Source organism: Pogona vitticeps, chromosome 5, assembly GCF_051106095.1.
Source record: "Pogona vitticeps strain Pit_001003342236 chromosome 5, PviZW2.1, whole genome shotgun sequence".
NCBI classification, from domain to species: Eukaryota; Metazoa; Chordata; class Lepidosauria; order Squamata; family Agamidae; genus Pogona; species Pogona vitticeps.
Genome location: NC_135787.1, coordinates 72837406 through 72860321, shown reverse-complemented (window position 1 = coordinate 72860321; position 22916 = coordinate 72837406). Strand labels below are relative to the sequence as shown.

General features: G+C 40.6%; 1 protein-coding gene and 1 long non-coding RNA gene across 8 annotated transcripts in view; one reads left to right on the top strand and one right to left on the bottom strand.

Annotated features, from left to right (window-relative positions):
- The window catches only part of GUF1 (GTP binding elongation factor GUF1), a 28159-nt gene extending 5400 nt beyond the window's left edge, over nt 1–22759 (top strand). For 4 of the 7 annotated variants that reach the window (XM_073001204.2, XM_078394714.1, XM_078394713.1 and 1 more), the window contains 16 exons: nt 618–729; nt 1913–2061; nt 2906–2986; nt 4090–4167; nt 5601–5684; nt 6359–6423; nt 9063–9266; nt 9735–9874; nt 10848–10971; nt 11216–11348; nt 13885–14028; nt 16395–16528; nt 17191–17292; nt 18304–18423; nt 19562–19598; nt 22505–22759. In XM_073001204.2, coding sequence (XP_072857305.2) covers nt 618–729; nt 1913–2061; nt 2906–2986; nt 4090–4167; nt 5601–5684; nt 6359–6423; nt 9063–9266; nt 9735–9874; nt 10848–10971; nt 11216–11348; nt 13885–14028; nt 16395–16528; nt 17191–17292; nt 18304–18423; nt 19562–19598; nt 22505–22642 — 1845 coding nt within the window. In that variant the 3' untranslated portion in view covers nt 22643–22759. Of the gene's footprint in view, nt 1–617; nt 730–1912; nt 2062–2905; nt 2987–4089; nt 4168–5600; nt 5685–6358; nt 6424–9062; nt 9267–9734; nt 9875–10847; nt 10972–11215; nt 11349–13884; nt 14029–16394; nt 16529–17190; nt 17293–18303; nt 18424–19561; nt 19599–21164; nt 21301–22504 lie in introns of all 7 variants that reach the window. The other 3 variants (XM_078394712.1, XM_078394715.1, XR_012087614.2) reach the window with 2 other exon arrangements.
- Nucleotides 17054–22279, bottom strand: LOC140707507 (uncharacterized). Its single transcript, XR_012087616.2, has 4 exons — nt 22149–22279; nt 17961–18078; nt 17516–17565; nt 17054–17316 (listed from the first exon to the last, which is right to left on the bottom strand). It is a non-coding gene; the product is annotated as an uncharacterized LOC140707507 (long non-coding RNA).
- Nucleotides 22760–22916: the final 157 nt, after the last annotated feature.

The following is a 22916-nucleotide window of genomic DNA, read 5'->3' as shown; positions in this document are numbered from 1 at the left end:
ATATTTATTCAAATACAGTCATGTCATCTTCTGGTTGCTGCACAAGGGTGGAGGGTGGGGTTTCACTTAACTGGGGCTTATTTTTGGGGTAGGACTTATATTATGAGCATCCTGAGAAATCATACTAGAGCTTATTTTCAGGTCAGGTCTTATTTTCAGGGAAACAGGGTATTTAAAGGCTTTTATATTTAAAAGGCTCTGTATTAGAGAGGCTTTTGGGGTGGGGGTGTGGTTTCTGGAGACATCTGTTTAAAAATAGAGGATTCCTGCTTTAAAAATAAATTATAGCTTAAATGCATGAATGAGCCCTACTGTGTTCAATGCGACTTATTCTGAAGTAAGCGTACACAGGATTGTCTCAATTTTCATAGCTTGTCTGATTTGCATAAATTATTGCTCAGCCAGTACAACTAGGTAATATTAAAATGGTGAACTTATGTAAGGATCTTGATTATTCATTTTATTTGGAATCTTGGAGCAATAAAAATACACTGTATATGTTTATGAAGCTGTAATGACAATATAATTATATTGGCAAATGCGTATATTCCATTGTGTCATTTATCCACTATCATAAGTCAGCTACTGATTCCTGACTTTCCCTTTATGTGTTTTAGGATGCGGTAGATATGTCAGTGTTTCCAGCTGAAAATATCAGAAATTTTAGTATAATAGCTCACGTAGACCATGGCAAAAGTACTCTAGCAGATAGGCTGCTGGAGATAACAGGTGAGGTAATTTTACAGTATGCTTTCTTTCTTTTTGTTTCCACTTCATCTGTTTCTGTATTACCTTGTTATGTATGCATGGTGATGTAATGAGGTAAAAGAGTATTGGTTTTTCTGCCTCAGTGGTTCCCAACTTTGGTTTCCCAGATGTTCTTGGACTGCAACTCCCAAAAGCCTTCACCACTAGCTGTGCTGGCTGAGGTTGCTGGGAGCTGCAGTCCCAAGGCTGGGAACCACTGTTCTACGTATAGTCCACACATACGGTAACAACATTGATCTGGCACAGGAGTGGTCAATGTGTGGCCCTCCAGGAATTGTTCCAGCCCTGATCAGCCCCAGCCAATGTAATCGGTAGTCGTGCATGTCAAGTTCAGAAGCATGTAGAGGGTCAGAAAGGCTACCCACCTCTGGTTTGGAAGGCAGTTTCCAAATATTTATAATCCATTGGTAAAATCTAGCACTTTTTCAGTGTTAGTGGCGCATACAATGGGAGATTCCAGAATTTCTCTTATTAAATGAGAAATTTCATTACAGAAATTTCATTACTGACATTTCATTACAGCTGTTGCTTTGCTGACCTATTTCTCGAGGAACTACTGTTTGCCTGCATTTAAAAAGTGCATTTTGTCTAATTGACACAGAAAGCGTGAAAATATAAATATCCATATGTCTGCCTTCCAACTTCATAACATTGTGGAGCAAATGTATTTGATACCTTTCCCTAGGAGTTTTATGTCTGATGTGCTGTTGAATTTTACAACAATTATGCATAACACAGCTTTCTTAATCTCAGTAGATTAGGAAAGCTAGTATATGCAAATTGATATTTTTGTAGCCATGTGTGTACATAAAAATATATAACTATATACAGTCACAGAGTTGTATATTCTGTATGTCTTTGAGCATGTAGAAATGTGTGTAAATAGAAGATGGGGAAGGAAGATTATTTTTGCTGTTCCTCTCCCATCAACTGACTTGCTTCTATTTTGGGGGCTAGGAGGATGTTTCAGAATAACATGGTAGGTGGTTTGGGGTGTAAGGGAAAAAGGAAACACCTATGAAAAGTACCTCCCCTTCAGTTGATGGATGCCTTGGATGGAGGATAGTGAAATGTTGTGGGATACAACCCATTATCTTCTTACTTAAAGAGTACATAAGTAATCAGATATGTTTTAACTCTTCAGGAACAATTGCTAAAACTGAGCATAATAAACAGGTACTGGATAAACTGCAAGTGGAGCGGGAAAGAGGAATCACTGTTAAAGCACAGACTGCCTCTCTCATTTATAATTATGAAGGAACAAACTACCTCTTAAATCTCATTGATACACCTGTAAGTTAATTATCACAATGGCTAAAATTATCACCTAATTATAACTTAATTTGGGTGTTTGTATTTTTATTGTGGGGCTGGAGCAAAATTAGTTGTCTGCAGTTTTGATTTGCTTTTGTACATGGGTTTGGGCAAAGGTACACTGTTCTAAAATGTAAGCAGCAGAGTATTGTTATGAGTGTAATGGTTAGATCACTTTACAGCCCTATTGAATCCCATCACAGGACTTATTGCTTCAGCATGCTCCTGACATCTAGTGGTGTGCCAGATTGAAATTGGGGAAATAACCACATCTGTTTTTCTATAATGTGTTGTCTTTTTAAAACAAAGTGTATGTGTGTGGGAAACTTCTGCCTAAAGGTTGTAGCTGCATTCTGCTTCAGTGACGTGCGTACACTCCTGGCATGATGCGGCAGCTGCCAGCAGCCGGGGTAGCCCCTTCTTCTGCCCTTTCACTTAGAGGTAGAACATAAGATCAAAGGGTTATTTTAGCCAATCCTAGTTACGATTAGGTAACTAGTATTCTATCTGTTTCTCTCATAACATACTGTGAAATCATGCTAAATCAATAAGAAGAGCCCTCAGGGAGTTGCCAGTAGGTTCCGCTGGCTCAGAATATGTCTTTCATTAACTTGATTACGGACAGCATCTATACTATCTTTCAGAAAACGAATTCAAGAAATAGCTGAAAATGAGTTCAGATTGTATGCTAAAAATGATTGAGAATATGGAACACCATGACTTTATGACATTTGATTGACAGTATTTTTAACTAGACTAAGCAGTTAAAGAAGTACTATTCTTGACATTTATGGACCATACTTTTTTCCTGTCCTTTGAATAGGGCCATGTTGATTTTAATTATGAAGTATCAAGATCATTGTCAGCTTGCCAAGGTGTCCTGCTGGTAGTGGATGCAAATGAGGTAGGACTTAAACATGTTTTCCTTTGATTTACAAATAATAAGGGTAATCTCTGTGTGTTTTGTTCTCAGAACAATGATTAGATGTCCTATTGCAAGTTAATACATACAGTGGTGCCCCGCAAGACGACTGCCTCGCATCATGAAAAACCCGCTAGATGAATGGGTCTGGCTAGGGTTTTGGTGCCTCGCTAGGCGATTGTCCCTTTTCGCAAGACGAATGTGGCCGTGGAGATCCCCGCCAGAGCTCTGATGGTGCAGGGGAAGACATCAGAAGCCTGGCAGGGGTGCCCTGAAACCACCCGTGCCTGCTTTAGAGCACTTCGGAGAATTTAAACCTTGCTCTTATTATGTTACCATATGAAATTTTCCAGCATATAAAACTATCCAAAAAAGTCGTGTATCCCCCAAAATTCACAAGTATAGTGATAATCAGCTTCATTGATCACCTCCAAGCCACCGTTTGGTATCAGAGATCTGAATACACATGCGCCAGTGCATGTTTATAAAATAACTATCCAGGCTTTTCTCTAAACCACTAGGTACAGCACAAGCTCTAGGGTCAGTGGTTCTCAACTTTGGGTCCCCCGGTGTTTTTGGACTACAGCTCCCAGAAGCCTATACCACTAGCTGTGCTGGCCAGGATTTCTGGGAGTTGTAGTCCAAGAACATCTGGGAACCCAAGGTTGAGAACCAATGACCCTAGAGCTTTTGCTGTACCTAGCGGTTTAGGTCTTTCCCTCACAGTTGTTTGTACCACTTCATGAACCACACTGGGGGAAAAAGCACCCTGCAGAAAGTACTCTAGTGGTATCTCATACTAAAGAGCATTCTGTGCCCATACAGCAGTTCCAGAGAGAGCCCTTATACATCATATTTGGGTGTGTGCAAGATATAATCCAGAAACATTGCATTCAGACCTGGTTTCACAATGACTTAGCCTGGCTTGTTGTTGGGGATGACCAGTTACACAACCTGTTAAGATCTATTGTCATGTGCACATTGTGGGAGGAGGGCATTTGATTTCCTTTTGTGTGCTACATATTTTGGGGAAACAAAAGAGCATAAACATGACCTTCTAATGTGTAATATATTTTTCCCCCTAGGGTATTCAAGCCCAAACTGTAGCAAATTTTTTTCTTGCATTTGAATCACAACTCGCTATAATTCCTGTTATAAATAAGGTAATACCATACTTCATACAGTCTGAATAACTCTTAAATAATGATTTTGGCATAAGTGACGTGCCTGTGTTTACAGCCTATGGATTTGTGACAGAGGTGAATGGCAGGAGTTAATGTCCTGACTGTATGTTGTCTCTGTATATTTATATTTCTTTATGGTGACTGTCTTTTTCCACTAGCGTTCACTACAAATGACTGCCACTTCACTTAAAAATATATTATCTTCCCATCTCTTTTTGATTTTTCTTAGTCTTTCTTCTTGTCCTTTATTCTCTGTTCAGCTTAAGTTTCTGGTTAGACCACCTTTTTCTCTTCAGTGATTTAGCTTTGGTCATGGAGGGTGCAGTTCTGTACAAATATTGGAGAGTAAGCCCTTTTGAAAGGATGGGGACTTAAGTGCTAAGTAACCATGTACAAGATTGTCCTTCACTTTTTGTTTGGTCTTGTGTTAAGGACTGTCAGGCTCTTATTTCCTCCTCCTTTTCTTTTTCCAAACAGCAACAGGATTTTAAATGTGCTTATCCTGCCTGTGCTTTGTGATAGGCTTTCTTAAGTTGCTCAAAGTTTTGGTTTAGAAAACTTATGTTTTGCTTTATCCCTCATATTTCCTTTCATACCCAATTTTAGACTGTGAAGGTGTACATGTAGAATTTGTAAAACAATGAAAATAAAGTGCATGCACACAGAACTTCCAAAGATACCTTATGCAGAACTTTTGATTTGCTTCTATAGGAAATATAGTGATGTTGAATTAAAGACTTCCTTCTTCACATTGCTATTCTAAATAAACTGCATCTCCTTGATGGAAGATCACTAAGCTGCTGTCATTCTTAAAAAACACAAAAGCTTCCCAGCTAGCTACTAAATGTTGAGGGGAAAAAAGATTGTGTAAATACAACGTACATTTTTAAAAGAATCATTAGAGAATATGGCCTGAATCCATCCACCAACTAGAGTGGATAAACAGGCTGAAATCCTGTTTGTGTCAATTCTGTGGCATAAGGTTGATGATGTCATCAACTGGGGCAATATTTTTTGGGAAATAAACATTTCCTTCCCCCACACGGAGGCCTACATGAGTCATTTGATTGCCCAGAACCCATGAGTGATGTGGTGGAGGAGGTTCTTTAATTATGGAAAATTGCTGCTACCAGTAAAGTCATCCTGGTGACAGAGGTTTTTTGGTAATTAAAGATTCTTCCTGGACAGGTGAAAGGAATATTTAATTTCTAAGAATTTAAACAGGATTTTGGTCATTATCTCAGTGAGGCTTACATAGATGTTAGCTCATGAGTCAACAACTGGTTTAGTGGATCTATTGGATTTACACCCAGGGCTTGCTTTCTTCATTTTGTGTATAGTTAAGAGTTTATTGCAAACTTCTGTTCTCTTGTGTTTGTTACTTATATTGTTAAAATAACATTGTTTTGTAGATTGATCTAAAGAATGCGAATCCTGAGAGAGTAGAAAATCAAATTGAAAGAGTATTTGATATTCCGAGAGAAGAGTGCATTAGGGTAAGATGTCTTTTTAGGTTTGTATATTTGTTTTGGCCTGTTGCTGGTAAAAGTCTTTTGCATGACTTCAATGTAATGGGTCCTCTTGTAAGCATCTAGTATATATCTTGTAAGGTTCTAGTATATATCCTCACCGAGCAGTTGGGGAAGCATGGACAGGTGCAAGGCATCTGCAGACAGTGTCTCGCGGGATGTGTGGGTAAAACCCTTCAGTGTCCTTTCCAGACTTTTCCAAATTAGCCCCCATGGTTAGCTTGTCTCAGCATGTGGACAAAATAGGTGGTTGATATGGCCAGCTGTGGAAGTGGCTTTGAGGAGGAGTATCTGTTCAGGATTTCAGAGTCTTCTGAAAGTATTTCTTTTTGATGTCTAAAATTTTCTTGTTGTCTATAAGGCTAAAAAGTATATAGTTAGTTTTAGGTATAAGTTGTTTTCTAGGGATAATAGACAGTCCTAATCTTTCTTTTTGTCTATGTTTCTGAGTACAAGGTATGCCTATGGAGTGAACTTAAAAAGGTTGCTGTATGTATGTGGTTGCCTCCAATTCATTGCAGTTATAATTGGTCATCATAAAATACACAGTACAAAAGGAGTGCTTGATAGTTTGTTAACTAGTGTGTGCTCTTATTGTTGTCTTCAATTAAGAGTGATTTGTATTTTTAACTTCTTTCTAGATTTCTGCTAAGCTTGGAACAAATGTTGAAAAAATACTTCAGGAAGTTATTGAAAGGATCCCTCCGTAAGTTTTATTTTCTGTCATCATTTAGGCTAGTGAAAATTAATATCCATTATAGTTATGCTTAGATTTCTAATTCAGTCAGTTTTTATTTATTAGATTTTTTATTAGATTCATTAGATTTTTTAACCTATTAGAAAGGTAGCTAATAGACAAAATTGAAAAAAAGAGAAACAGTTAAAATCATAATAGTAATCAGTTGTCACTGAAACAGTTTAAAAAGCCAGAGTAAAAAGCTACGGCTCTGTATCCTTCCTTGAACCAAAAAGAATTATACTTTTTCTTTGAAATTGGAACTGGATGTTCACTTCCTTTAATAATTTCTGTAATCCTTGGTCTTAATTTTAAAATATTGCACGTAATGAAAAATAAGTATGTGGAGAGGCATACATATCCCAAAATTGTATGTATCATATGTATGGAGTTTATACTTTATTTATCTTTTCATTCATTATGTGCCATCATTTTGATTCTGACTTAGAGTGACCCTTTTCATGGTTTTCTATGATTAAAGCACTCAGAAGTGGTTTATCCATTTGTCATTTGGATGATGCTTTAGGGCCATGCATTTTGCTCAAGGCTGCATAGGCTGGCTCATCTCCTGGGAGGCATAGCGTGGAACTGAACTCCTTGTCCTGCACTCAGTTGCCTTAATTCACTGAGCGATTCAGTCATAACTTTCACTCTTTGCTCTTATTATTGAATTTGATCATTTGAGCAAAATACATAATGTACTAAAAAATAACATGATATGGGGGGGGGGGGCTTTGTTGCAGTGAGATTGGTTGGGTTTCAGGAGACTGCCTGAAACTGACCGAGACCACTCAGCTTTGACCCCCCCCAAAAAAAAACTTGGGGGAGGGGAAAGGACTTTTACTAGGAGAAGGGAAAGTCTGAAGTAACAGAATATGACTGAGAAGGCTGGGGGAGGGGGGAAATCCCTGGATTGGCCTCTCTTTGAAGTAGCATCTGAAGCAGAAATCAAGTGAGTGCCATCCTGGCACAAAGCTGTGAATGCCCCAATGGCAGAGAGTGGGAAAAGTACAGAAGGATTTTGGAAACAATCTTGACCAGAGCTTGAAATAAGTGGCTTGCTTTACATATGGAACTCTTAAGGACCTAAACAATGAAGAGAGTGGGTGCAATCTATCAGAGAAAGTGACTAAATTTATATCTGGCCAGACTGGCAAGTAGATCCCCCCCTCCCCAGGATTGACTGGGAGAAATAGAAAGAAGGAGAAAGGGGGGGGGGAGAAAACAACTTTGATTCTTTTGTGGCAATAAAACTCGCAGGACAATAGAACTATAAACTACTGATGGATTTAAATCTGTGAAGCAGCCAGAAACAGTCTTGGGAAAAGCCCTTCCCACTGTCAACCATTGCTAACTAGGAAGAAGTCTGGAGAGAGATTGAATTGTAAATGTTTCTGCCCCAAGACATAAGCTACCATTGTGAATAACTACTGTGGTTACTATCTGCTGGAAAGAAATCCAGATAATACCTCCAATCATGAAACAAGACGTTCTCAAGAATATTAAGAACAGATAAAAGCAGAGATGGATCAGCTATTTGAAAACACTAAAGAGGTGGGTTCCACACAAATGGAATTTACAGTGAAGATGGGAAAAATGGGTCATTAAAAAGCTCTGGCTCAATGCGTTTCCACATTTCCACAAAGCCGCCTTCTTTCGTTGAGCCAGAGCTTTTTAACAACCCATTTAAAGAACACAAAATAAAGAGCTTCATTCTGTTTTCTACATCCTGAGGCTTCATCTCTCATAATCTGTACTTCTGTACATGTACCAGTTCCTTTTGTTTTGTTTTACACTAAAGATGGAGGAAAAAACTGAACTGTGACAGGAAATTAACTTTTTAAAAGCACAGAGGAAAGCAATTTTATTCTTAAACCCCAGAAGGCTTCAGAAGAAAAAGGTGAAGATACAATGGGGTGGAGAGCTAATTCCCTCTCGCTTATGGAGATGTCAGGAGCAGAAGTGCAGCAAATGGTGAACTTTACTATAAAAGGGAGAAGAATTGAGATGATGGGACACATGCTGTGGCAGATGGGACAATAAATGGAGTGTATGAAGCTCTTGAGAATGGATGCATCGTCTATAAGATGGAAAATGAAAAACAAAATGATAAGAGGGGCACAAAATATTGGTTAGAATATGGAGATAGAGCAGTGGAAATAAATATTGTTAAATGTAAGAAGGTATTTTGTGGTGAAAGAATATATGATAAAATAATCACTAATGGTTATAAAATTGATTTAGAGCAATAGATATAAACGTGGCAGAATAAGACTAAACCTATAAAATTAGTAATCTTAAAGATAAAAAGAAAGAGAAGGTCCAAAAAAATGGAAGATTAGCAATGATAGATATATTGGAAAATTGCTATAATGTTTTTCCCCCCTCTTTGTATGATTTTCATTTTTAATATAATTGTATAAGCGGACGTAAGAATACTTTTTGCTCTCTGGAATTTAACCCTTTCCTACCCTTTCCCCCCCTCTCTTTTACCTGGTCCCCCTTTTTGTACCATAACTACTATCCCTATGAAAATTAAGAAAAAAAACAATTAAAAATAAAAACCCTGATACGTGATACAGTAAAGCCTGTATATTCTTTCTTAACAGACCCCAGGCTAGCATACACGATCCATTAAGGGCTTTGGTGTTTGACTCTACTTTTGATCAGTTCAGAGGGGTGATTGCTAACATAGCACTGTTTGGTGGAGAGATTCATAAAGGCCAGAAGATAACATCGGCTTACACAAAAAAGATTTATGAAGTTAACGAAGTGGGAATTCTGAGACCTGGTGAGCAGCTAACGCATAAACTGTAAGTGTTTTTGATCGCTTCACCCCATCAAATCTGTTGTGTGTTGTCTTTTCAGATATGTCAATCCTTTGTTCCTATGACTGTCAGCACATTTCTCAGCTTTTGTATTTTTTTTAAGTATTCGGGATAAATGCAAAGTACAATCATTTTCTTTCTAAAACCAGAAAGTTCATCTCACTGATGGCATTTAGGCGCTACTTCCAGGTGTCTTATCTTTAAAGTAGAGGATTTCAGGCAATAAGAAAATGATTTCTATTAATTTATAAAAGCTGTGTCACAGTTAGGGGAGAAAAAAGATTGTACCAATGAGCATGCCAGAAGGGATTTCACACATTTTTGGCAATTGATCCACATTTTTGGCAATTGATAATTTGCACCCAAGTTTCCAAACCCAAGGATTTCTGTGAGGGTTGACATTTGAAACATTTAATGTAGTTTATATTTCAATGTAATGCCAATTTTATTTAGATATGCTGGCCAGGTTGGCTATCTTATTGCTGGAATGAAAGAGATTACAGAAGCTCAAATAGGAGATACAATCTATTTACATAACCAACCAGTGGAACTATTTCCTGGATTTAGATCAGCAAAACCAATGGTTTTTGCAGGTAAGATGAAGTTGTTTAAAAGCCAGGAACCAGTTTAATGTATATTAATATTAGCAAAGTGCCGAATCTATTATAAAGTCTTAGTTACTGGAAAATTCCTGCTGTAACTAGAAGCATGAATTTCTCTAGATTTCTTTGGTTCCTGTGGTGGTTTGGGTATGACTGTCCTTCTTGTTAAAGTGCAGAGAGCTATGAGAGCATTTGGAAAGAGGGGACTTGAGGAGAAGATATGTTTTTCAAGAGGAATACAGTGGGATGTGTTCTTGTAGAGTTTAAACATGTGATTGGGCATTAAGCTTTTGATTGATTTTTGTCCTGCTCTTGTAATGCAAGTCTGCTTTAAAAAGGACAGTTGATTGCTTATAGTGCTCTCATTTTCGGGTACGTGGTGGATTTCTATAAATTATGCTGGGTGATGCATCACTGTCTGTGAAAATTGTCATGTATTGCAAGAGTGACTTTAAATAAGATGGTCTGTTGATTTGGATTTTGTGTCATGGCAGTGTAGCCTTTCATGGATAAACAGTTTATCAGATTCAATTTTAAGAAACAGTTACCTCACCTCAAAGTGTCTATGAAATATTCCAGATGCTTTATTGCCCTGGAAAGTTGTGACAAATGTATTTAAGGCCGTTATGTGTGAGATGAGATTAAGGATTTGGGATGGAATCCAATTCATTCCTTTTGTGGTGGAACTGCTTCTGTCAGTGGAATCAAGAGGATACAACCTGTTTTGCAGTGTTGAAAGATCCTTTGGGGCAGATACTTTGGAGTGGATGGAGGCTGTGGTGGTGCAGGAGAGAAGTCCCATGGTAAAAATGGGCTGATTAAAAAGCTGATGTCATTTGTGGGCTACAAATGAAGCAGTTGCAGAAAGAGGTTTTACAATTGGTTGTAAAGAATGTCCTAAATCAGGTGTATGAGGAAATTGATCAACTGCTTTGATCGATCAAAGTTTTTTGTGTATTGACAGGAATGTACCCAGTGGACCAGTCGGAATATAACAACCTGAAAAGTGCTTTAGAAAAATTGAGACTTAACGACTCTAGCGTCTCTCTCCACCGTGATAGTAGCCTTGCCTTGGGAGCAGGATGGAGGTGAGCCTGATTGAATACAATCAACTGTTTTGGCCTTCAACTTTGGGAAGTGTTGATGGATGTGATAATCGCTGCTGCCTTGCAGCCTGGACAATTTCTTGTGATTTTATTTGGCTCAGACGTTTAATGTACTTAGTTTGTATTGAACTGTTGGTAGAAGAACAATTCTTTACCACCGTTGCGTGACTGACATTGTACTTTGATGCCTTTTTAAAAGAATGCAGTGTAAATGTTGTATTTGCAGGTTGGGGTTCCTTGGCCTTTTGCATATGGAAGTTTTTAATCAGCGCTTGGAGCAAGAATACAATGCATCTGTCATTCTGACAGCTCCTACCGTGCCCTATAAGGCGATTCTTTCTTCACAGAAATTGATAAAGGTGATGAAGGACTTTTAAAGTTTAAAGAAACTGTCAAATAAATTATACATTCCACAGAAACTCATTGGGTAAATTGTAGCTGACATTAATTTTTAAAAAAGAATAAATAAAAATAATCAGTGGGTGACATCACTTATGTAGCCTGCTTTGACCTATCATGCTAGGCCAGCGATGGTGACCCTATGGCACATGTGCCAAGGTGGCATGCAGAGCTCTTTCTGCGGGCATGCAAGCAATAAGTCACCGGATCACTACCCCCCCCCTGCGCAGCCAAACCTGTGGAGGTGGCTGCAACCTCAGTGCTGGTGCTTCGGCAGGCCAGGATCCAGAGCAGCTGGTGCTGGCGGCGGATCCAGAGTGGGGTCTCGAGGCACCTCCGTGCCTGGGATTCCCCCTTCCGCCGCTTCCGGTTCTTCTGCTGCTGCCGCTCACTGCCCGCTGTTTCTTTTTTTTTTCTTTTTTTTTTTTTTTAAAGTTTGGGCACTCAGGCCACTGTGCTAGGCCAAGTGCCAAATCACAGTTCTAGACAATTAGGACCAACTTGTGGGCTCATAAACCTACCCCTATCCTACGGCCCAATCTCCCTTCTGCGGTTAGTACTGATTTTGGTTTAACATTATGTCTGAGCTAGTATAGCTGTACTTCCTAGCTTAAACCAGACACTGAAATCTAGCTTCTAATGTTGCTTCTGGTACTTGTTAGACTAGTTACAATGACTTAACCAGTCTAACCAAGTACCAGTTAAGTATACAGATTCAAAAAGTAATCCTAAACAATAGTTAACATTAAGTAGAGAAAGGCCTGGAAAGAACTATGATGCAGGACAAATTTCTGAGATTATGGAACACTCCGGATTGCCAAATGGTGATTTGCTTTTGTATTTCTACCACCGTTGAAGGCATTTAATTACCATATTTTTCTGTGTATAAAACAACACTTTTTCCTAAAATAATTAGAGGAAAAATTGAGGGTTGTTTTACACATGAAAAGCGGCAGCAGGAGACAGAGGCAGAGGAGCAGCCGCCGCACTCAGCCACCTATCGTGGCTGCCCATTGACTCCTGCCTCCACCATCTGATCGCCTCCTCCAGTGCCATTGCTGATGCTTACCTCCAGCTCACGTCGCCGCCTTGTCCCCTGCCCGAAGGAGACTATCACTGGAGGAGGCTATCTGGCGGCGGCGGCGGCAGTGGCAATCAATGGGCAGCAGCGAGAGGCAGCCGAGCATATCTGCTTCTTTGCCTCAGTCTCCGACTCCTGCTGCGGAGCCCGCAAGTGGCGTTGGAGGAGACTGCAGCAGCAGGAGGAGGCAGAGACTGAGGCAAAGAAGCAGCCATGCTCGGCCATGCTGCCCATTGATTGCCGCTGCCAGATCGCCTCCTCCAGCGATCATCTCCTTTGGGCAGGGGACAAGGTGGCAATGTGAGCTGGAGTTAAGTCCCGGCAGTCGCACTGGAGGGGGGTGATCGGGTGGTGGAGGCAGCAGCAGCAGGAGACAGAGGTGGAGGAGCAGCTGCGCTGGGCTGCCCCTTGCGGCTGCCCATTGACTGCTCCTCCGGCTCTGACAAGGGTAAAAATTAGAGGGTTGTCTTATACATTGGGGAGCCTTATACACTGAAAAATATGTTACATTCTTAAAGTGCATCTTCAGTTTTTATTTATTGAATTTTCATAAATATCATGATGCTATAATCCCTATCCTACCAGTAGGAAAAACATTCATGCCGGCAATCAGTCCACCAGTCATGGCTTCCTCCAGAATACTATAATTTGCAAGGGTCTCAAGCAAGCCAAAACTCAAAACTCAGTTGCTGGTACTGAGCATACTGTGTCTTAATTAGGTTGTATTTTGGGGCTACTGGTGATGCTGCCTTTGTTGTTCTTTAAAAATACAAAGGTTAATTGATGGATGTTGGTCCATCATTCCTTCACAGTTGGGTGTGTGACCAGGCATGTGGCTGAGACACATGCCAGTATCTTGTCAATTAGCTCCAACTAGCCAACAGAAGTTACACAAACCTTATTCAAATACTAGTAGGATTCTGGTACTTGTAGCTTTTGGAAACCTTGGGATTCCCCCGAGATGTGTCCTACCCCCTTGCTTGTGGTTTCATTTTTGTCAACATAGGGGACTAAGTTTAACCTCCTTCACAGGGAGGTAGCCTATGAAGTACTAGACTGATATATGATTTCATATGAGAGACTGCTCATTGCATATCTATGTGAATTACTCCACAGTATTGCCTCCTCTCATTCTTGGAGGTAGGGAATTCGTAATCTCCATGTGAATCTATGTTCTGGCTTTGCCTCCTTCCAGAAAAGGAGACTTAAGAACTAACAGCTGAGAGTAGGATTTCCTGTCCTGTTGGGATGTAAAAATCAGATCTATCCCATATTTAAATTAGTAAGTGCAATTTCAGAGTTATGACATGTTGCAGAATTCAGCTTTTGTTCGGAACTAGTGCCCAGAAGCCTATGTAACTTGGTGTTCTTCTCCTCCTCTTCCCCCCTCCCTTTTTTTTTTTTTTTTTTTGCAGGCACTTAGGACACAGGAGATCACCATCATAAATCCCGTTGAGTTTCCTGAGAAGTCAGTTGTGGCAGAATATTTGGAGCCTATTGTTTTGGGAACGATTGTAACCCCTGATGAATATATTGGAAAAATAATAACTCTGTGCCAAGTAGGTTTATTGAGCTGAGGGCATTAACACATTAAATGAGGCCATTTTAATTGTAGCAAGTTAGTCCAGTGGTTTGCAGTTTTCCAGGAAACATTTTGCTACAGAATTTCTGCATATTGGAGAGGACTCTGGGTCACATGTAGGTCACACACCTGGTTCACATGGGCATCTTGAGTTTCATTATAACATGTAAACTGGTCATATTCCCTTGAGGGGGCGATGACAACCCTTGGGTAATAGGTCTAATGTGGCTCATGGATGCCTCGCGAAGGCAGGGCACTAAATCTGATCAGATGTGACACAGATGTGTGACCCATTGTCTTCTATGCCCTCTAGCTGAAAAAAACAAGGAGGATTGTGTATTTCAAATTACCATTTTATCTCAAAGATAACACAATGAAAGCTGCTACCACTTGGAAAAAGGTGAGGTGTTAATTCAATTTGTGATTCCATCTACACAGCATTGAATCAAGTACTGAATGGCAAGCCAACATTTGTGTGTTTTGCATTAATCAAATGGGTCTACTCTAGGTGAGACTGCCAGTAGGTTTAAGGCCTCAGTCCTCACTGCTGAACTTTACTGGATTCCAAACCACTGGCCAAATGTGCCCAGGTTTGCTGTCCCCACAGCGTCCCCGTTGGTCCTTTAGCTAGTGATGTCGGGGTTTAGCTATAGCCTTGATATCACCTGGAACACTGGGGAGGATGTGCCACTGATACCTGGGTTTGGCTGTGGCCTTGATATCACCTGGCCACAGGTTGTGGGATGGGCTGCGCTCCTTAAACTGTTTCCTCACTTCTGTCCTAGAACATAGTGAACACTTAATTGGAGTTATTTAGTATAGATAGCCATGATGGACAGACCTCAGCGTTTGGGAAAAAATACTGATCCTGACCAGCAATTCATACCTACTAAATGTTAATAATAATAGAATATAAAATACTTTTACTGTTTATCTTCTATACTCCTGTATAGTAGAGCCTTCAAATCCTACGTTTTGTCAGTTGTCGAGCTTGCCTGGGCTAAGCATTTCCTTTCTTTCAGCCTTATAGGATGTGTTTGTTAGTTGTCCCTCTTCTGAAGCCAAGACTACTGTCGGTGGGAGGCCTCCAGGAGGCGACCCGGGCTTCCACCGCCACCTGGCCTGGGCTCTACCACTGCTGCCCGGCCAGGATGGGTCCTCACCTCCCGGCCGGGCTCTACCTCCCAATGTTGGGTCCATCTGTGCTCACTTCCTGGCCGGGCTCTGCCTCCCGGAGTCCAGCTGGGAAGCACACAGTGTGGAGGGACCCCATGGTGGCAGAGCCCAGCGGGGAGGCCATTTGAATTTCCCAGGGTCCCGCTGCGGGGTCAGTCCACGCTGCCCGCTTCCCAGCTGCGCTCCGGGAGGCAGAGCCTGGCTGGAAAGCCAGCAGCACGGAAGGACCCCTTGGTGGGAGGCAGAGCCCAGCGGGGAGGCCATTTGAATTTCCCGGCCACTGCCTCCCGGCGCTGGCTCTGTCCCTGCTCCCCGGCTGGGAAACAAGCAGTGGGGACGGAGCCAGCGCTGGGAGGCAGGAGCCCAGGAAATTCAAATGGCCTCCTGGCCAGGCTCTGCCTCCTGGCGCTGGCTCCGTCCCCGCTGCTTGTTTCCCAGCTGGACAGCAGGGACGGAGCCAGCGCTGGAAGGCAGAACCCAGCCGGGAAGCAAGCAGAACGGACGGACCCAATGTCGGGAGTGAGAGCCCATCCGGGAGGCGAGGACCCATCCTGGATCCTGGCCGGAAAGCAAGCAGTGGGGACGGAGCCAGCGCCGGGAGCCAGAGCCCGGCTGGGTTGGGTCCTTGCCTCCCAGCCAGACCGCCACCGCCGTATCCCTTTGCCGAACCGTTGGGGTGAAAGAGCTACAAAGAAGCAGCCTCTTTGCCACCAACAGTTAGTATATTTGAATTTCCAGCCCCTTTCCCCTGCCTTTTTCCATTTGTAAGTCAAAGCTCCGTTTGCAAGTCAAAGCAAAATTTTGCGAACGGAGCTGTTCGTAAGTCAAAATGTTTGTAGGTCAAGGCGTTCGTAAGTCAAGGCACCACTGTAGTTTAGATCTAACCCACCCATGAATAAACTTTAGAGCTTGGCCTGTGAGGTTATACATTAATATTCAGGTTGGATATTATTAATTTCTCAGTTTAAAGACAGAGCTAAATCCAATTAGTTCATCCAGGACAGACCAATTGAAACAACTGTGATTTCCATGACTTGATTAACAAAACCCAGTCATTTTATTTGAGCCTAAAACTGAATTTGGCTTTCAGCTATCAGAGGTATAAGACTTGGTGAAGATATCTTACACTAGCCTCAGTTGATTGTCAAACTGCTTATCATTTGTCAGAACCGAAGGGCTGTTCAGAAGGACCTGGTGTACATTGATGACCACAGAGTCATGATGAAGTATCTCTTTCCAATGAATGAAATTGTAGTAGATTTCTATGATACTCTGAAATCCATCTCATCTGGATATGCTAGGTAATGTAATTTTTGTGTTTGAGTGGTTTCCAAAATTCCACAGACTGAGAAAAATACTAAATATCCAGCGGTTTCCAAGATTTCGGGACAGAGATTGCCTTTCTCTTAGCCTCATGACTTGGGAATTGTTGGGGTTCTTGGCCCTGTTGTCATGACAGTGGTGGTCCGGAACAGAATAGGCAAGTTTAAATGTCACTGCTCTCCAGGTATGTTTTGAAAGTCTGGTATTTCTAGACAGATAATTCCTGTCATTTACTATCTGTCCTTTATTTTAAGTCCTCCAGCATACTCTAGTGGAAGCTGTAGGAATACTTCAGAAGAAAGCAGAGAAAAGCCCTCTAAAAGAAATCTCACCTCAAGTGTAGAAATTTGAGGAGTAATGACTGCTTGGACCTGTCTTTTCATAGCTTTAGTTGAACTAAAGAGTGACTTTACATCTTGGTCTGTGCTGGAACTGTGAGGTGTTCTGTGGTGGGAAAATTTTCCTAGCATGATTGTATTCATCAGTAATTGGAAAAGAGAACATTTTGCTGAGAACAACTATGGATTTATTTGTTCAGTTATTTGAAGAGCTAGTCATGTATTAAAATATCTTCTGAAAAGCTAAATATGAAAATGCTTTGAGCAGTGAATATTTTGTTTACTTTTTCTTGTCTCTTCAGCTTTGACTATGAAGATGCGGGATATCAGACAGCTGATCTTGTCAAAATGGACATACTTTTAAATGGAAATCCTGTAGAAGAATTGATTACTATTGTGCATCAGTAGGTTGAATAAAAGATTCACTCCTGTTACAGAGAAGAAATAAGAACAAATAATTATATAGCTCTTCTTACAGGTGTACATCTCGTATTCCGAAGAAACAAGCATTCTCATAAGAAGACTAACAATTAAACAAATATGCTTTGTAATAGTTAGAACTGTAAATGCTTCTTTTTATCATCTTTTACTGTGTTATTTGATCCTTTTTAATATGTTTGTACTTACTGTTTTTGGCTTTAAATATTGTCTCTGAATGATGTAAACCACCTTGGATCCTTAAGGAGAAAGGGGGGGGGGGGTTAGAAATGTTTCAAATAAATAAGTAAAATAAATAAACGAAAATTGCAGAAAGTAGCCAGATATGCTATTTAAGTATGATTTTCTACTTTTGGTTTTACTCCAAGAATTAAACTTTCCCATTTTCATTGCATAGAGATTATTGTTCAGTAGTGTGACTTGTTTCCACTGCATTGCCTTGACTTATTTATTTATTTGGTTAAATAGATAATATAACCTATTTTAACCCTCACCCAGGCAGCCAGTAGCACATTTTTCTACTCCACAGTTGCAAAATCTGCATAGAACTAGACCTGTGACTTTATGTGCCTTTTTTCACAGGGAAAAACAAATAGAAAATTACTGCAACAAAATTATTTTGCCAGTTAGGTACCTTTTTGCCCCAGCCAATGTAACATATTGGGAAGAGGAAGTGTTCCATGCCATTTTTCAGTGAGCAGTTCAGAAGTAGCAGTGGCCAGTGGCTGTTCTGGTTGTCAGTAGTGTGACCCCTTCATAGAGAGGATGTTAGAATTAGTGGCTTCAGCAGATAGAAAACTGCTATGCCTAACTCTGTCCTGAACCTGAACCCCTCTGCTGACCTTCAGTACATTGAAATTCTTATGGATCTGAAACTACTCTTGTTCTTTTTTCTCACTTGATAAGATCTAAAACATCCAGTAATAAATTGAGGCTTTATCAAATTGTGATATTTTCTTTTTCCCCATTGTTTTCAGAGACAAAGCATATACAGTTGCTAAATCCATGTGCGAACGTTTAAAAGATGTTATTCCAAGACAACTGTTTGAAATAGTCATTCAAGCAGCTATTGGAAACAAAATAATTTGCAGAGAAACGTAAGTTGTTTATCTTAACTCTCTTTAAAAAGGTAGCTAAACATATTTATTAGGTGATTGCATCTGTGGTTGTTGATGATCCTTCAAATAAGTAGTTTTATCCCTGTTCTGTATAAACCATTACTGAAGTATTAACACTCAAAACGAAATTACAGCCTTTTTAAAAGATAAAACAGAAGAGAAAAAAGTGCATGTGTGAAGCAGTCGTTTCATTTCATGTAATCGTTCATTAATTTTGTCCCCTAATACAAGAGTTCACAAACCAGGTTGCCCTAATGAAAATCTCTGATCAGGGATGGACAACTCATAGCCTATAGGTTGCAGACATCATCTGTTGATTTTTGTGACCACTCAAGGATCCCCCATCTGTTTCCATGGGAAAACAGTGCTTTACCTTTTAAGAGCACCCTCTTAAGAGTGCTTTTTTCAAAGTTTTTGGAAGTAGCGGTGGGTCAGAAATGGGTCAGTACAGCTCCTTTGCTCACACTATCCTAATCCTACCATTGTACTGAGAGGTTTGGATGGAAGACGTACACAAAGATACTGGACAGAACAGGACCTTGAATTTGGCCTAAAGGTTCATTAGCAGCCATGGAGGCTTATATAAGATGGATATGTGGTTCAGGTATCTGGTGCTGGTTAGACTGGACAGCTTCATTCCGAATCGCTGGATGTTTTTGAATAGTCTTGAAGGGTTGTCCCAAATGGATGCCATTCGAGAGATTAAAAAATAATAATGTCCCATTCTGAATTTAAGGAAAGGATTGTTACACTGCCCTGTAACCCCTCTTTGTGTTTATGAAGCGTGGAACGTAAAAGAATTTTTCTTCTTCTCTATGTGTAATGTAGACATGAAATTGATTTGGGTTCTAGTAGCTTAAAATGTGTGTGTGTAAAATAAACTAGAAATTTATTGACTCACAACTTTTGTTATAAAAATATTAGGGTCTAAATTTAATGCTTAGTCCCAACTCAACATTTATACAAAACCCACTGATTAAACTAACCTACTCTGTTCCTGATTAAAAATTGAATTTAGATTTAGATTGTATAATGGAATATATTTGTATTACATCCTCTGTAAAGAGATTAGTTTTGTTTATGCACTGAAACAATAATGCATTTTTTTTTCTTTCAGGGTGAAGGCATATAGAAAAAATGTCCTAGCAAAATGTGTAAGTATAACTTTCTTTTATTTTGGCAGCCCACCCCCACCCCAAACAATAGTGTAATCATTCCCTTCCTCCTACTCCAACAGCACAATTACAGAATCAATATTTCTCTTACAGTGGGGGTGTGTGACATCCTTAACATCAGTTGTCCCTCCCCTCCTCCCTCTCATAGGCAAGGATTTCTTTATTTGCTGTATGGGCTCTAGACACCCTCTGTTTGGTAAGGACAACCCAGTACTCCAGTCTGAGTTTTTGCCTCTGCTACATTAAGTGTCAGAATTGATCTCCATTCTTCACGTTTTTCTCATTTCTTCTTCCTCCACCAAACCAAACTGCTAACCACTTCCCATTTACACAGATTTGTGAAGTCAAAGACCTAGACTAGCTTAAGCTTCACACTTAAGCTTAATTGACTGTGAAGTTCTAGTGGATAAGGGTACACTGAGCAAGTGACGTTATGCATCGTCTAGGGGCTTTGCCACAAGTTTTGATGCAGCATCTGAGAGAGCACTGCATAGATGGCATAACTGAAAAGCTAGCTCACAAGGCTTCAATAGCCATAACGCTAGTAAAATTGCAGGGAATATGAAAAAAAAAGGTTTCTTTTCTAATACATGAAGACCCATATCAGCATTACTGTCAGTTTCATCAAGGGACTTAACATCTCAAATGCATATTAAGAATATCTTGAGAAGTTGATAGCTACCCACTGTAGAATTTTCATGGGGTCATTGAAAATGTATCTAAGAAATTAAAAAACTCCAGGAGGTTGGATTCGTTCTTTCTCTTCTTTCAAACTATCTACATGGCAAAAGGATAAATAAATCCCACTCTGGCCAGGTGGATTAAGGCCTGTATTTTGCAGTGCTATGAAAGTTCTGGCTCTATCTAAGTGTGTTATGTCTTGTAAAGTTGGAACTGACATATATTGATATCAATAAGGTTTTCCATGTCTGCCCACTCTTTAATTTCTATGGCTGAATGGGGATTTGAATCCATTTCCGGAGTCCTAGTCCATCACTATTCACCATACCCATTGAGTATCTGGCTTGATGATACCTGTGGAGTATTAGAGCTTACTCAACTGGAAATGGATCCATTTCAGCAGTGTTCAGGACTGGGGCTCCAATAATAAGCATTTGTTGGGCTATGACATGGCAGGTTCCCTCATTTGTGAAGCACTACATACAGAATCATTTTGCACTAGCAGAAGCAACTTCTGGGCACAGGATGTCAGAGCAAGTCGTCTGACAGATAACAATAACTTCAGGAAGCTCCTAGAGCTCAAGATGGAACTTGGCAGCACAGATCTACCCAGGGATGAACTGGAGCTTTGCTACATTTTATAGCAGGGATATTCTCCTACACTGTAGAGTAATACATTGATATGTATCATAATATATTCATTCTCTACAATGGAAGGACATCCTTCCATAACCATTGTTGGCGTTGTAGAATGTAAATTAGTGGAAAAGTCATGAGCATTTGTTTTGTTCAGATGGTTATACTGATATTATTCACATCTTGTTTATCTTAAAAATCATACTTTTTTTCCATTCTGTGGCTCAGAAACAAGACTGGAGTGCCCAGGTTATCCTCATGCCCTAGGACATGGGTCCCCACCCCTGTCCATGGCCCGGTGCCGGTCCGTGGGCTTTGCCAGGCAGGGCCATGGAGACAGATCCCCCATCCCCCCACAAGCACGGTAGGTGTGGCACACTCATGCACATGCACAGGTGAGCAGGTGCATTCGCAGATGGGTGTGGCATGCTCATGTGTGGTTGTGGCACGCATGCGCACCCCACTCATGTGAGCACCCCCGTGCATGCGTGTGAGCACACCACACCCACCTGTGAGCGCGGGGAGGTGCCCCTGTGCACGGACCCCCCCCAACTGGTCTGCGGTTCCAAAAAAGATTGGGGACCAATGCCCTAGGAGACATCTATTAATCATGTGCCGTAAAGTTGGTTATGATTTTACGGCAACCTTGTTCATGGTTTTCCAGGTAAAGAATACTCAGAAGCAGTTGACTGTTCCCTTCTTCTGGGGGAGGGGTGCTCTGGGACTGTGTAGCTTGCCCAAGGCCACACAGGCTGGTTCTACTCACATGATGCATAGTGGGGAATTGAAAGCACCCGGGGCCTACAAAATTCCTTAAGAAATTGTTGCCTGTTAGAGGGAGTGAGAGAGATAATCCATTATAAATATGTCCTCCTTCCATTATAGGAATGAATAAGCTATAGATATATCTGTCTTGTGCACTTATATTGTGAATTCTCATAAGCTATTTCTGTAAGCAAATAAAACTATTGTTTAAGGCTATCTGGCTAGCATGCCCCCTCAAGGATTCTTACTTTTATGAACTGTATCACTTACTTCACTCAGATGTGAGTTACGACCAGTGCTATAGTTAAATTTGTCTAGAATACCTGACTGCACAACTGTCACAGTTCTAGACGGATATTTCTATTGTTCAGAGTACATGCAAAATTTCATTTTGGATTATCTCTGAGGGTTTTCAATGTAGAAAAGTTTCACTACTGTTCCTATTACCTTCTATGCAGTATTAACAAGAGTTAATTGACTGAAGATCCTCCCGTGGTATCATCTTACACTGCTGTTACTACTCAGTGTGAGGAGACAGCTGCTGAAGGTAGCAGAAGAATACTGAAATCAGATAAAATAAAAGAAACCACAATCCTTAGTTCGGAAGACTCAAACAAGGCTGCTAATTTCACAGCCTTTTGAAGCATATTAACTCATAGGCTTCCTGTCAGATTGAAGTGACCTGGTGGCTTACGATACAACAGCTTGCAAAATTTTAGGCCTTTACCACAGCGTCCTGCTCAATTTTGTTGAAAATACTCTAAAGTCTAAAGAAACTAACATTGTTTTATTCAAAAAAACAGTATGGAGGAGATATTACACGGAAAATGAAACTTCTGAAGAGGCAAGCAGAAGGAAAGAAGAAATTGCGGAAAATCGGGAATATAGAAGTGCCAAGGGATGCTTTCCTAAGTGTTCTGAAAAGGCAGCCTGACAAATAGTCTGCAGATATGGCGTCCAAATATTTTTTAAAAAGTAATAGGCAGTTAACTGATTGCTGAGTGCTGTCTTGTATATACTCCCAGTGTATAATACACAGCTCAATGAGTTATCACTAATGCAGTTGTGTTGTTCTTTAGTCGTTGTCACGTCTGACTCTTCGTGACCCCACGGACCAGAGTACACCAGGCCCTCCTGTCTTCCACTGCCTCCCGGAGTTGGGTCAAATTCATTCTGGTAGCTTCGATGACACTGTCCAACCGTCTCCTCCTCTGT